Source organism: Halichoerus grypus, chromosome 8 (assembly GCF_964656455.1).
Source record: "Halichoerus grypus chromosome 8, mHalGry1.hap1.1, whole genome shotgun sequence".
NCBI lineage: Eukaryota > Metazoa > Chordata > Mammalia > Carnivora > Phocidae > Halichoerus > Halichoerus grypus.
In genome coordinates this window covers 35,013,683-35,026,010 of record NC_135719.1, presented here as the reverse complement: position 1 = coordinate 35,026,010, position 12,328 = coordinate 35,013,683, and the positions used below count along the sequence as shown (strand labels likewise).

General features: G+C 43.9%; 1 protein-coding gene across 7 annotated transcripts in view; it reads left to right on the top strand.

The window, feature by feature from the left end:
- The window catches only part of CYFIP1 (cytoplasmic FMR1 interacting protein 1), a 127,273-nt gene that overhangs the window by 69,895 nt on the left and 45,050 nt on the right, over positions 1 to 12,328 (top strand). For all 7 annotated transcript variants that reach the window (XR_013450355.1, XM_078079016.1, XM_078079018.1 and 4 more), the window contains 8 exons: positions 1,700 to 1,866; positions 3,124 to 3,271; positions 4,521 to 4,674; positions 5,702 to 5,858; positions 7,305 to 7,401; positions 9,002 to 9,078; positions 9,186 to 9,294; positions 10,715 to 10,834. Coding sequence is in view for 6 of the 7 variants with exons in the window: in XM_078079016.1 (XP_077935142.1) it covers positions 1,700 to 1,866; positions 3,124 to 3,271; positions 4,521 to 4,674; positions 5,702 to 5,858; positions 7,305 to 7,401; positions 9,002 to 9,078; positions 9,186 to 9,294; positions 10,715 to 10,834 (1,029 nt within the window). In the remaining variant the exon portion in view is untranslated. The remainder of the gene's footprint in view (positions 1 to 1,699; positions 1,867 to 3,123; positions 3,272 to 4,520; positions 4,675 to 5,701; positions 5,859 to 7,304; positions 7,402 to 9,001; positions 9,079 to 9,185; positions 9,295 to 10,714; positions 10,835 to 12,328) is intronic.

Genomic DNA, 12,328 nt, shown 5'->3' with positions numbered 1-12,328 from the left:
TAGCGCACTTGTGCGGGATGTGCTTCATTTTCCCGGCAGAGATGGGTGACAACATGTGGAAAGCATTGCCAACTAGGGAAGCTTACCCAAGATCTTAGCGTCCAGGTTTGTTTGGGGGGTCAGTAGTGTCGGCATGCAACATACCTTCGTGATTGACCTTGGCTACTCAGGTTCCAGACTCCCAGTACAGACATAGGTGTTCACCATCATGACATTGGTGGCGTAGACCGTCTCGTCACGCTGGTACTGCAGTGGCCCAGAGCCTTGGGTGAACACAGACATTCTTTTCAGGCAGACTATTCCCAGGGCTCAGGGCTCAGTTCCTAGGAGTTGGCCACGGGCCAGTCCTGAAAACAGGCCTTTCCTGGGAATCTGGAGGGTTTGATCATCCCAGGCATCACCAGTTAACCCTTTCCTGCACAGGAGACCAATTTCATTGTTTTGCATGTGGATACTGTTTGTTGAAAAGATAATATTTCCCTGTTGAATTGTTTTCACACACTTGTTGAAAATCAATTGACTGTAAATGTGAAGATTTATTTCTGAACTCTGTTTCTATTCCATTGATCTGTATGTTTGTCCTATGCTGATACAGTCACGTAATCTCTTAATATCTGTAAACTGTGTGATAATGCCCCCCCTTTTCATTCTTAATGCTCGTAGTTCGTGCCTTGTCTGTGTTTTTCTTGATTAGTCCTGCGGGAAAGTTGTCAATTCTGTTATTTATTTACTTATTTTTTTAAGCAGCTTTATCTTTGTTGATCACCTTCTATGATTTGCTTGTTTTCTGTTTTGTTAATTTTTACTTGTCAGTATTTATTTCCCTCTAGTTTGGGGGGGCGTGTATTTTCCTATTCTTTTTACAGATTTATGATGAATGTTAGATTATTATTGTCAGACTTTTTGTTTCCTGATATATGCCTCTAAAGCTCCAAATTTACTTTTTAGCGTAACTTTTCCTACATCCCATAAATTTGAATGTATAGTATTTTCATTTTCATTCAGGTTGATTTGAATTTGAATTCCGTTCGGTTTGAATTTGAATCGGGGCATTTGCTTTTTTTTTCATAGAAATTTCCTTTTTCTTCCCCTCATTAGAGAACCATCCAACCAATCCCTAAAGCAGACAAATAGAACACACGAGTGTGCCTTGAGGGCATTATAGTGTCTGTGATGCTGTCACAGACATGAACTTTAAGCATTTTAGTGTATTTCCTTCCAGACCTTCTCATGCATATTAATTCAGCATGCTGTTAGTGTTTAACAGATGGGATTTGGGCTATAACTTCTTTTTTCTTTTCCAGCTAATAACATATTTGCTTTCATGAATCTGTTTTATTCTTTATCCTTTAAAGTCCTTCACAGGGGGTATGCCCTTATGCATTTGGGAGTATTCTGAGTGAGTTACCAAACACCCCTGTTAGCTCATGCCAAGCCAAGCAAATCCATCCCTGTCCTCAAGGCGCTCATGGTCTAATGGAGTCAGACCCAGGCACAGGCACAGCTGCTGAATTAGAGCTGAGCTCACTGCTCTTGGGAAGAACTACAGGGCAGCAGCTTTAGAGCAGAAACATGGGAGGCCAGGGAGAGGTGCTGTGCACTAGAAAGAGGCAGCTTCCAGGTGCAACTTGGTGTCACCTAAGAAGGAGCCATCTCCTGTCACTGTCCACCACACTGAAAGTCGTGTGTCCCCCTGCAGGTGATCGCCATGATCAAAGGTCTGCAGGTGCTGATGGGCAGGATGGAGAGTGTGTTCAACCATGCCATCCGGCACACCGTCTATGCTGCACTGCAGGACTTTTCCCAGGTTACTCTCCGGGAGCCACTCAGGCAGGCCATCAAGAAGAAGAAGAACGTCATCCAGAGGTCAGCCTCAGTGTAATACCTCCCTGTGAGCTCAGAGTCCGAAGTTGTAGAATTAGCTTAGGTTTGAACAACTGTATAGTTAGATTTTCATAAATATGCTCAGTGCATTTATCTTCAACCTCCAGATGCCCTTCTGGTGAATTTCCTCTAAATATAATGCGATGGGTCCAATTACTCACCTGACCAACGTATAATAAATCGACTACAGAATGTCTGAGCAGTGGGGACGCAGAGATAAGGGTGTGTTTATCTTGGGGCAGGAGAGTGTCTCAAAATCTTTTTGATGATTCTGATCACCAGGCTTGGGGGGACAGGAAGCCCAGCATCACATTTCCCATCTCAAAGTGCGTCGTCTTCAGTATTTTTGCTTCTGTTCCTTTTGGCTTGTCCTACAAATTGGTCAGAGACTAACACAGATATTGCAGAGATCCTGTAGCAATCTTGAGCAGTTTTCTCTTAATATTTAGCCTTTTAAAGTTGTCTTTCAGAGACATCTATGTAAAATGAAGTTTACTGGGGCTCACAAGTATATTGATTTCATTTTTTTGCTTATAAATTATAAATTGATGTGTTTGACACCTGGCTTGGTTTCACTTTTAGCATTAATAAAATGTGATACTGTGAGTCTTCCCATTTTGCTCACGTTTGCTATAATGGGAGGCTCACCACATGGGCAATGTGAAGTATAGTCTAAGAGTAACTCAGGTTTTAGCCAGAACTTTCCCCGTGAGGTAATAGGATAGGCACATGGGTATATCTACCAAGTGGTTGCCTGTGGTGGGGGAGGGGAGTCTCCATATGGTGGAGCCCTGTTGGGGATGGGAACATGTTCCAAATGTGTCTGAGACATAGGCCCAGTCCCTACAGTTGTGTTGGTGACATGTTCCTGTTAGAAATCAGGAAATCAGCCAAGGGAGGTTGAGTTTCAGCTCCCTGGGTGGATATTTGTGGTCTGTCCCCTTCCGCCTTTTGCATGACTCAGTGTTCAGGAAATAAAACATCACTTCAGGTTAATTGATGCAAACTGCAGCTAAGTCAGATCTTCTGGAGCTAGTAATGTCCCCCAGAAAATGATCTATTCAAAATTTCGCTTTCAACTGGTCCATTACCACGTCCTCCACTGCCCCCAAAGGAAATCACGTGTGAGAGTTGGCTGTCCTGAGAGGTATGTGTTAGGTGAGGCGATGCTGTGATTTTTAAAAGTCCTGAGGGTGTCAGCACTCTGTGCCTCACTGATGACTTGGTGGGGCTGTTCAGTGTCCTGCAGGCCATCAGGAAGACCGTGTGCGACTGGGAGACTGGGCATGAGCCCTTCAATGACCCAGCCCTGCGGGGCGAGAAGGACCCCAAGAGCGGCTTCGACATCAAAGTACCCCGGCGTGCTGTAGGACCCTCCAGCACTCAGGTTCTCATCCTCCCTGCTCCCCTGCTCCACCTGTTCCCTTGAGTGGGCTAACCCTGAGCTGAGGGTTGGTAAGCAAGGCCAGGAGTAAAATGACATAACCACTGTCTGCTCAAGATGATCAAATATTGCCTGTGCCTTTTCTGCTCCTCTGTTTCCTGCCCAAGTGAATCTGGAGCATTTTGCCAAGACATCCTTGTGATGCTCGGATTTGGTCATTTGCATGCAGAATTTAATTTGACTGCATCGACTCCATTGCAAAAATGTGGGTGAAAGTCTATGTGTCCGTATTTACGCTGTGTTTCCTGGTGGGTGTTTAAATGTATGGTTATACTTTTTATGTTGGGACTGAAAATGATCGTTTCTGAAGATAAAACTTTTAGAAATTTAAGAATGTAGCTTTTTTGTGTCCCTGGTCTTAAGCCACCACTGCTGTTTTCTCTCCTGGCATGCTCAACCCTCTGCCCCCCAAAAGCAGCTTTCTTCTGACTCTCGTACCTGGTTTAATATGTCCTTCTGCTTTTCTCTTCCCATTTTGGGACTTAGTATTGTTTACTCATTGTTCTTCTCTTGGGGGCTTTTTATAATCTCTTCTGCCAGTGTTTTAGAGAACTACCAGCAAAGCACATTGTTGGCTCTCTATGAAACCTCTCAAATATCTGGGAGGAAGGCATTTGGCCCACTTAAGGAGGACACTTGTCCTGGGTCTGTCCAATGTGCATGTACCCTCCCCACCCTCCATTCCCATGTGTGTCTCCCCACCCCATGATGTGTGTGTCCTGTGACTAACGGCTCTCTCCCACCTCTCCCCCCACATCTGTCCGTGTCTAGCTCTACCTGGTGCGCACCATGGCGGAGTCCTTGAGCTCTGCTGAGCTGCTGAGGCAGCTCAAGTCTTTGGGCATGGAAAGACTCTTGCATGTGGTAAACGCGTTTCTGAGGCAGTCCTACACCTATCCGCCTCTTTTAACCTTTGGTGGTAAGACATCATTTGTTTTTCTTGTTGATGTTTATGGCACGGAGGTGAACTGCTCCGTAACAGATTCTTTCTCCCAAGCAGCACCAACTTGGCTACTTAGATGGGTGCCCAGACCCACTTTGAGGAGCTGGTGTAGTGCTAGGCTTACCGCTCCAGCCTGGCTCTGGTCAGGGCATAGCGGAGTAGTCTTCCTCTTGTGGTTTATCTGAGTTTGGTGTAACTAATGTACCATGTATATTTTCTCCCCCACAAATGTTTCCTTGGATAATGCAGCTTTACATGGTGAGAACCATGCTAGAGTCCCTCATTGCAGACAAAAGTGGTTCCAAGAAAACCTTGAGAAGTAGCCTTGAGGGCCCCACCATATTGGACATAGAAAAATTTCATCGAGAGTCATTCTTCTACACTCACTTGATAAATTTCAGTGGTAAGAGATACTGCGGACCAGTGTCTGGCCCAGCATGTTCTAACACTGCTAACACTGTCTAGAATGCTTCTGCTGACCATCCCCTGCTGTGGTCCCCTCACACACCCAGACGGTGGCCTGTGTTGTAACCTTCGTGATATTCCCTCACCTGTCGCTTTAAATGCACGGCCAGCCAGGGGCCCCCTCCATGTGCCGTGGCCCTTAGGATGAGGGCCGTGGGCCTGTGGCTGGCTGGCTCTATGACTTGAATGCAATCTTTGTAACCCATATGAGGTCAGAAACACAGACGAATGTAATCTGTCACGTGGCTTGAGAACAAGATAGTGATAAGTATCAGAAACAGCCCCCACGAGCAGTGACGTGTGGAAGGTGGCAGTCACCTTGACCAGGGTGCTGGGTGGATACCCTTGTCATTGTGGAGTCCATGTTTACTCTGGTGCTGCAGCAGCTTGCTCAGAGCAGGAAACCTCTATCTTGGCTGCAGGTGCTGCCGGTTTGGAGTAAATAGCAAGGCTTTTGTTTTCCACTTGTCAAATGATGGACACATTTTTTTTTCATTTGTTTCTATTTTACATTAGATAAACTTGTACTGAATATGCATGTAATGCTGTATCTTTATCCTGAGTAAAATAAAATAACATGGTTTTTATTTTTCCTTTTAAAAAGGACATTTTTTTCCCCCTCCCAATCCCTCAGAGAAGCTCACAGCATTGACAAGGTTCCATTGGCGGGTGGTGGTGTCTGTGCCAGGCCAGCAGGGAAAGATGCTGACTCTGCTCTTTTTGTGAGAGAGAACTTGCACGGTCTAGGGTGGCTTTGCTTGCAGCCACGTCGTGGATGTCTCATCTCTAGTGTGAGGTGCCGTGTCACCCCCACCCCCCCACCCCCCGCTCACGTCCACTCCCGCATGGCTCGGGCTGAGATTGAAGGAGCCGGCACCTCGCATATGCCTCTCCTTGTCCTAGATTGTCCTGCTGAGTTTTTCTGCTTACAGAAGATTAACATGATATCATTTGAATCCTTCAAGAAACACTCCAGCAGTGCTGTGACCTTTCACAGTTGTGGTTCCGAGAGTTCTTTCTGGAACTGACAATGGGCAGGAGGATCCAGTTCCCTATCGAGATGTCCATGCCCTGGATCCTGACGGACCACATCCTGGAGACCAAGGAGGCGTCAATGATGGAGTGAGTACCCTGTGGCCGTGTCTCAGCTCTTTGTGATGACCAGGGTCCTTGGTGGCATTTGGGAGCTGGGAGATGGAGGAGGGGTTGGGCTGTTTTCAGCATTTCATTTGAAGTTGTCATACTTGGGGTAAGACTTCAGAGATTAATACAAGTAACGGGTTTCTTGGCTTTAGACTAAAATCAGGAACTCAGGCAGCAGAAGTCACTAAGTCCCACCGTGTCAGGTACTAGTGAGGCCGTGGGGGCTCAGCTAGGGTCAGCAAAAGGAGAGGTGGCCTAGCCTCTCGTGGCACAGCCTCTGAACCAGGTGAATTTGGGAGAGGAAGTATTAATTGAATAGCTTTCTTTTGAGGTCAGAGCTCAAGGCCAGGCTAGGGGGTGGGAGACTTTCAAAATAGGAGGTTCCTGCAGGTGAAGTAATAGGAAAGGGGTATGTCTTGTGAACAGACTGGGGACTGACCCAGCAGGTTCTTTGGCACACAGAGCAAATGTATCGCACCTTGTCTTTGCCTGTGCACATCAGTTCTTGTGTGGTGGTCAGGAGGATGGCCTTCCACTTTCTCTGGAGTGGCCGTAACCTCTGTTCTGCAGCACCAGAGAGGGGATGAGGAGCATGGACATCTAATGCAGAGGCCTTAGCACGCCTCTGTGTTGTGTCTTTGGAATTGAGCTTGGCCCCACGGCTTACACAGCCTTCCTGCTGTGAGGTGGAAGAGGCCTTGTACCTCAGAGGGACCTTACCACTGGAGGAGACTGCTGGCTGCTGCCTTTTGTCCAAATACGGGGCTAGGGGAGAGGGGCTTTTGGCCATGCTGGACATGGTCGTGGTCAGCTGTGGGACCCAGGATCTTCATATGTTTTTCTTATTAAGTCCGACAGTTCATTCTTAGAAATAAGAAAATAACTTGTTTTGTGGTTATAAAAAATACTGTATTCTGTGGTGGAAAACTTTGAAACATAAATAAGTGAGAAGATGCTGTTACAGGAAGCCCTTGTGGACCCGCCCAGGGCCCTGGGCATGGCCTTAGTAAGTGTGTCCCATCTGTGGGATCGTCTGGCTTGGTCCATTAGGGCCCTCGGCAGGAACCCCATTTTGTGTCTGAAGTAAGAGATTGTTTTTCCTCATGTGAGAGGTCAACAATGAATGTTAAGGGGCGCCTGGGTGGCTCAGTCGTTGGGCATCTGCCTTCGGCTCGGGTCATGATCTCAGGGTCCTGGGATCCAGCCCCACCTCGGGCTCCCTGCTCGGCAGGAAGCCTGCTTCTCCCTCTCCCACTCCCCCTGCTTGTGTTCCCTCTCTCGCTGTGTCTCTCTCTGTCAAATAAATAAATAAAATCTTAAAAAACAAAACAAAACAATGAATGTTAAATTTCGCCTGGAGTGTGGGATGTGAGAGCCAAGAAGCCCTGTGGGGAAGGCTGGGCTGACCATTTGCCCCCTCTGCAGGTACGTCCTGTACTCCCTGGACCTGTACAATGACAGCGCACACTATGCCCTCACCAGGTTCAACAAGCAGTTTCTCTACGATGAAATTGAGGCAGAGGTGAGGGCCTAGGCACCTTTAACAAACTTTAATTTCCTTTTTCTCTGAGTATTAGAGGAAGCAAATTTTCTTTATAATACAAGGAGGTTTAAACAATAGAATGAAGTTTTGAAATAAACATTTTGGAGTGAACGCTTCTATCTGCATCTACACATGTGATGATTGGGGTCTTACAACATGAAGATTTGACTGCATGTCATAAGCACCTCTGTATCCTCACCTGTCTTCTGTTATGAACACAATTTAACCCCTATTTTATTTCTTTCGTTTTAGCTTTTTATTTTTGCGTATTGGAAGTGATGCTTTGATGAACTTCCTTGCACCTAATTTTTTAGCTGCGTTTGATTATTTTTTGAGGACAGATTCCTACAAGTGGAACTATTAAATCTGTGTACATGCAACTAAGGAGATAAATCTTATTTTGTAGCTTAAGATTTAAGAGCATTTAACCTCAACAAATTGCATTGTGCATCTAGATGTCCTTCTCTGCCTCCTCACAGAGACACTAGAAAGTGCTTCTTCAGGGAGGTATCATAGGCTCCTGGGCCGTGTAGGGTAGGCATGTGGCAGAGACCTGCAGGTCCTGGGGTGGTTCCCCTTTGAGCACATAGTGTCCTTATCAGAGTTCTGGGTGGGGAGGCTAACCCCATTTGCAAGGGAAGATACAGTTTTGGGGGTGGAGTCACAAGGCTGTATCCATCCTATGTCTCCTGCCCGACCTCAGTGGCCAGAGCAGCCGGCCATGTTCCAGGGGAGGCCACATGCAGCCCCTGGGATACACAGCCCCGTGGCAGGAGCAGAACCCAAATGCAGTGCATATTAACCACTGGGAACACATGTTGAAGAGAGACTTTTTCATATTCCTTTGCCTTTAAGAGACAGGGAGCATTTTTCTCCATCAGTAAGAGAGGTTCTGATAGAATTTTCAGTGGCTGTGTAGTAGTCACTCCTGGCCACACCAGGATATATTTAATCTGTTGTTTTTGGACAATGAGGTTGTTTCTTGTTTCTCTTTTCTAATAAGAGAGCCTTTGTTAGTTGCCTTAACAAAAGATTTTCTTTTGACTTTATATTCCCAGAACGTATTCATTTTATAACTGGAAGTTTGAACCTTTTGACCACTTTCACCCATTTTGCCCATCCCTACCTACCCCTGCCTCTGGAACCACCAGTCTGTTCTCTATGCATTTGTTTTGTTGTTGTTGTTGTTTTTAAGATTCCACATATAAGTGAGATTGTACAGTATTTGTCTTTGTCTGACTTATTTCAGTGAGCATAATGCCCTCAGGGTCCATCCATGTAGTTGCAAATGGCAGGATTTCCTTTTTTATGACTGAATGATATTCGTGTGTGTGTGTCACAGTTCTGTATATGTTTATCCATCAGTGGACGCTTAGGTTGCTTCCATGTCTTGGCTCTTGTAAATAATGCTGCAGTAAACATGGGGATGCATATGTCTTTTCAAGTTAGTATTTTCAGTTTTTTTGGTTAAATACCTAGAAATGGAATTTGGTGGATCAAAAGTGTTTTTTTTTTTTTTTAGTTGTCTTATTTGATCTTTAGGAAATAAAAATCTAATATATGCTTTCTTTTTCTTCAGGTGAATCTATGCTTTGACCAATTTGTTTATAAGCTGGCAGACCAGATATTTGCATATTATAAAGTTATGGCAGGAAGGTGAGTATATGGTTTATGATTGGGACATGAAATCTTGGTTAACTTGATCTCACATTTCCATTAAAATTCACAGAATATGAGAAATGTCTTCTCTTCTTCCATACTAGTTTGCTTCTTGATAAACGTTTACGATCAGAATGCAAGAATCAGGGGGCAACGATTCATCTCCCGCCATCTAACCGCTATGAGACACTGCTTAAGCAGAGGCATGTGCAGGTGAGTCAGACCTCTCCAGGGCATGGTGAGGCAGGGAGCTGGCATTGGAATGGTGAGGTTTTCTTAGAGTTCACTGGGTTTTAATAGGTGTCACTATGTTCTGTGACTGTGGCCACATCCTTATAAAGTGTTGAAATTTTTTTTTTAAAGATTTTATTTATTTATTCATCAGAGAGAGAGACAACGAGAGAGGGAACACAAGCAGGGGGAGTGGAGAGGGAGAAGCAGGCTTCCTGCGGAGCAGGGAGCCCAATGCGGGGCTCGATCCCAGGACCCTGGGATCATGACCTGAGCCAAAGGCAGACGCTTAACAACTGAGCCACCCAGGCGCCCCGAAGTGTTGATATTTTAAAAACAATTTCTTTTGGATACCCTGAAACCCAAGGGAGGACTTGCAGCACTCTGCACCCCACCCTGCTCTGGCTCCCAGGGGAAGGCATGGCCCCAGAGGGCTTGGGTCCTCTCCAAGAGCCCAAAAGTTAGAACTTTTTAAAAGAATGAAGGTGAGAAACATTTGTCAGCTGAGTGTTAAAGAGGAGCTTTTTCTTGGCCAGCACAAAGAATAAAAAGTACAGTGCTTATTTTTTGTTTCCTTACAAACTATATATATGTCATAAATTAGGAAAATACAGAAAACTATAAGGAAAATTCCATTTAATTCTCAGATAATCACCATTCATATTTTGAGACATTTCCACCAGGATTTTGTCCATATTTTTGTTACTGAAATGATATTGAGGGACACATATATTGTTAGGACTGAAATAGGGAATAATTTTCTCTTACTCATTGTTGTAACACTGTGGAGGTTAGGCATGCACAGCCTGCTCCGTGGTGGCAGATGGTCCTGAACAGCTTTATGAGGGGCATCCTCAGTGACAAACCCAGATTCTCCAGGGTGTTTGGTGAAACTTGGGGTTTCTGTCCATGACATAAGTATAAGTTCAATGCAAAGGATGATAATACAAAAGTCCTTTATGGTTTTGACTTGTAGAAATTTCCGCTCCAGGAAAGTAGGGTATTTGATCATGACACCTATATATATTATTTGATCTAAAATGTTTACATTTTGTATATTATTTGTTTGCCTCATCTTTTGGAATTGGATTCTGGGAGAATATATATATTCTCTCTCTCTCTCTCTCTCTCTCTATATATATATATATATATATATATGTATATATATAAAATTTTTTTTTTTTTTAAGATTTTATTTATTTGAGAGAGAGAGAAAGAACACGAGCCAGGGGAGGGGCAGAGAAGCAGACTCCCCACTGAGCAGGGAGCCCAACATGAGACTCAATCCCAGGACTCTGGGATCATGACCTGAGCCGAAGGCAGACGCTTAACCGACTGAGCCACCCAGGCGCCCTTGTTTGTTTTTTATTGTTCATTCTTTTTTCCTTTCTCCATCTTCCAGCTCCTAGGCAGATCCATAGACCTTAATCGCCTGATTACTCAGCGTGTCTCAGCAGCCATGTATAAGTCTCTGGAACTGGCTATTGGACGATTTGAAAGTGAAGACCTGACATCAATAGTTGTAAGTGTAAGAACCTTTTGTCAGGTTCAGCAGATTTGTGGAAAACTGATTACAAGGATTGGAGCTAATTTTAATTTTGTCCTTACTGATAAATTGAACCAGTAGTAGGTTCAGTTTTTGCATAGGAATCAAAAGGTATGCACTGATCAAGCATGGTCTATCCTATCGTTTTTTTAGTGTCTGCTCTTAGTAGTCACAATTCTAAATTGGCTTCAAAGAAGTACTCCTAACCTTGAATAAGTTACACCTAACTATGGCAAGAGAATAAAAGAAGGAAAATTTTAAAAATCAAAAAGAACACAGAAAAAGTATTTGAAAGAAAATGATACAGAAGATAGACAATGAAGATCTAACAAACATAGAGCGAACATACATATCATAGAGAAAAACGTAGGGAACATACAAATATCATAGAGAAAAACCAAAGCAACAGGGTGGAACAAATATTAAAAGTTGTATTTCAAGAAAACATTGATAGAATTTAAGACATGCTTTTATGAACAATAGTCAAACTACGGAGAGAGCCCAAATGTCCATTGACTGATGAATGGATAAAGAAGATGTGGTCTGAATTCACAATGGAATATTACTCAGCCATCAAAAAAATATGAAATCTTGTCATTTGCAGTGATGTGGATGGAGCTATAGTATATTATACTAAGTGAAATAAGTCAGAGAAACACAAATGCCATATGATCTCACTCATATGTGGAATTTAAGGCAGAAAATAGATGAACATATAGGAAGGGGGAAAAGAAAAAAAGGAGAGACGGAAACAAACCATGAGAGACTCAACAATAGAGAACAAACTGAGGGTTGATGGAGGGACATGGGTGGGGGATGGGCTAGATGGGTGATGGGCGTTAAGGAGGGTACTTGTTAGGATGAGTACTGGGTGTTGTATGTAGGTGATGAATCACTGAATTCTGCTCCAGAAGCCAATATTGCGCCATATGTTAACCACCTAAAATTTATTTATTTATTTATTTAAAAAAAATTTTTTTTTTAAAGATTTTATTTATTTATTTGACAGAGAGAAAGATGGTGAGAGAGGGAACACAAGCAGGAGGAGTGGGAGAGGGAGAAGTGGGCTTCCCGCCGATCAGACAGCCCGATGCAGGGCTCGATCCCAGGACCCTGGGATCATGACCTGAGCTGAAGGCAGATGCTTAACGACTGAGCCACCCAGGTGCCCCAACCACCTAAAATTTAAATGAAAAGAATTTATATATTAAAAAAATTAAGACATGCTATAAAATATATATTAAAAGCCTATGGTGTGTGCCTGGGAAAACTGACCCAAAGTGGCCAATACCAAGGAATATTGCAGTAAATGTATTAGACTTTAAAGGAAAAGAAAAAATCCTCTGGATATCTGAGCAGAGTGATCAGAGAAAGAAAATTTGTCCTCAGAGCTTTGCCCATAGCAATTCATGCCAGAAGCCAAGGAAAGGAAGTATGAATTAAGGATTTTGTGCCAAGCCAAATAGATCT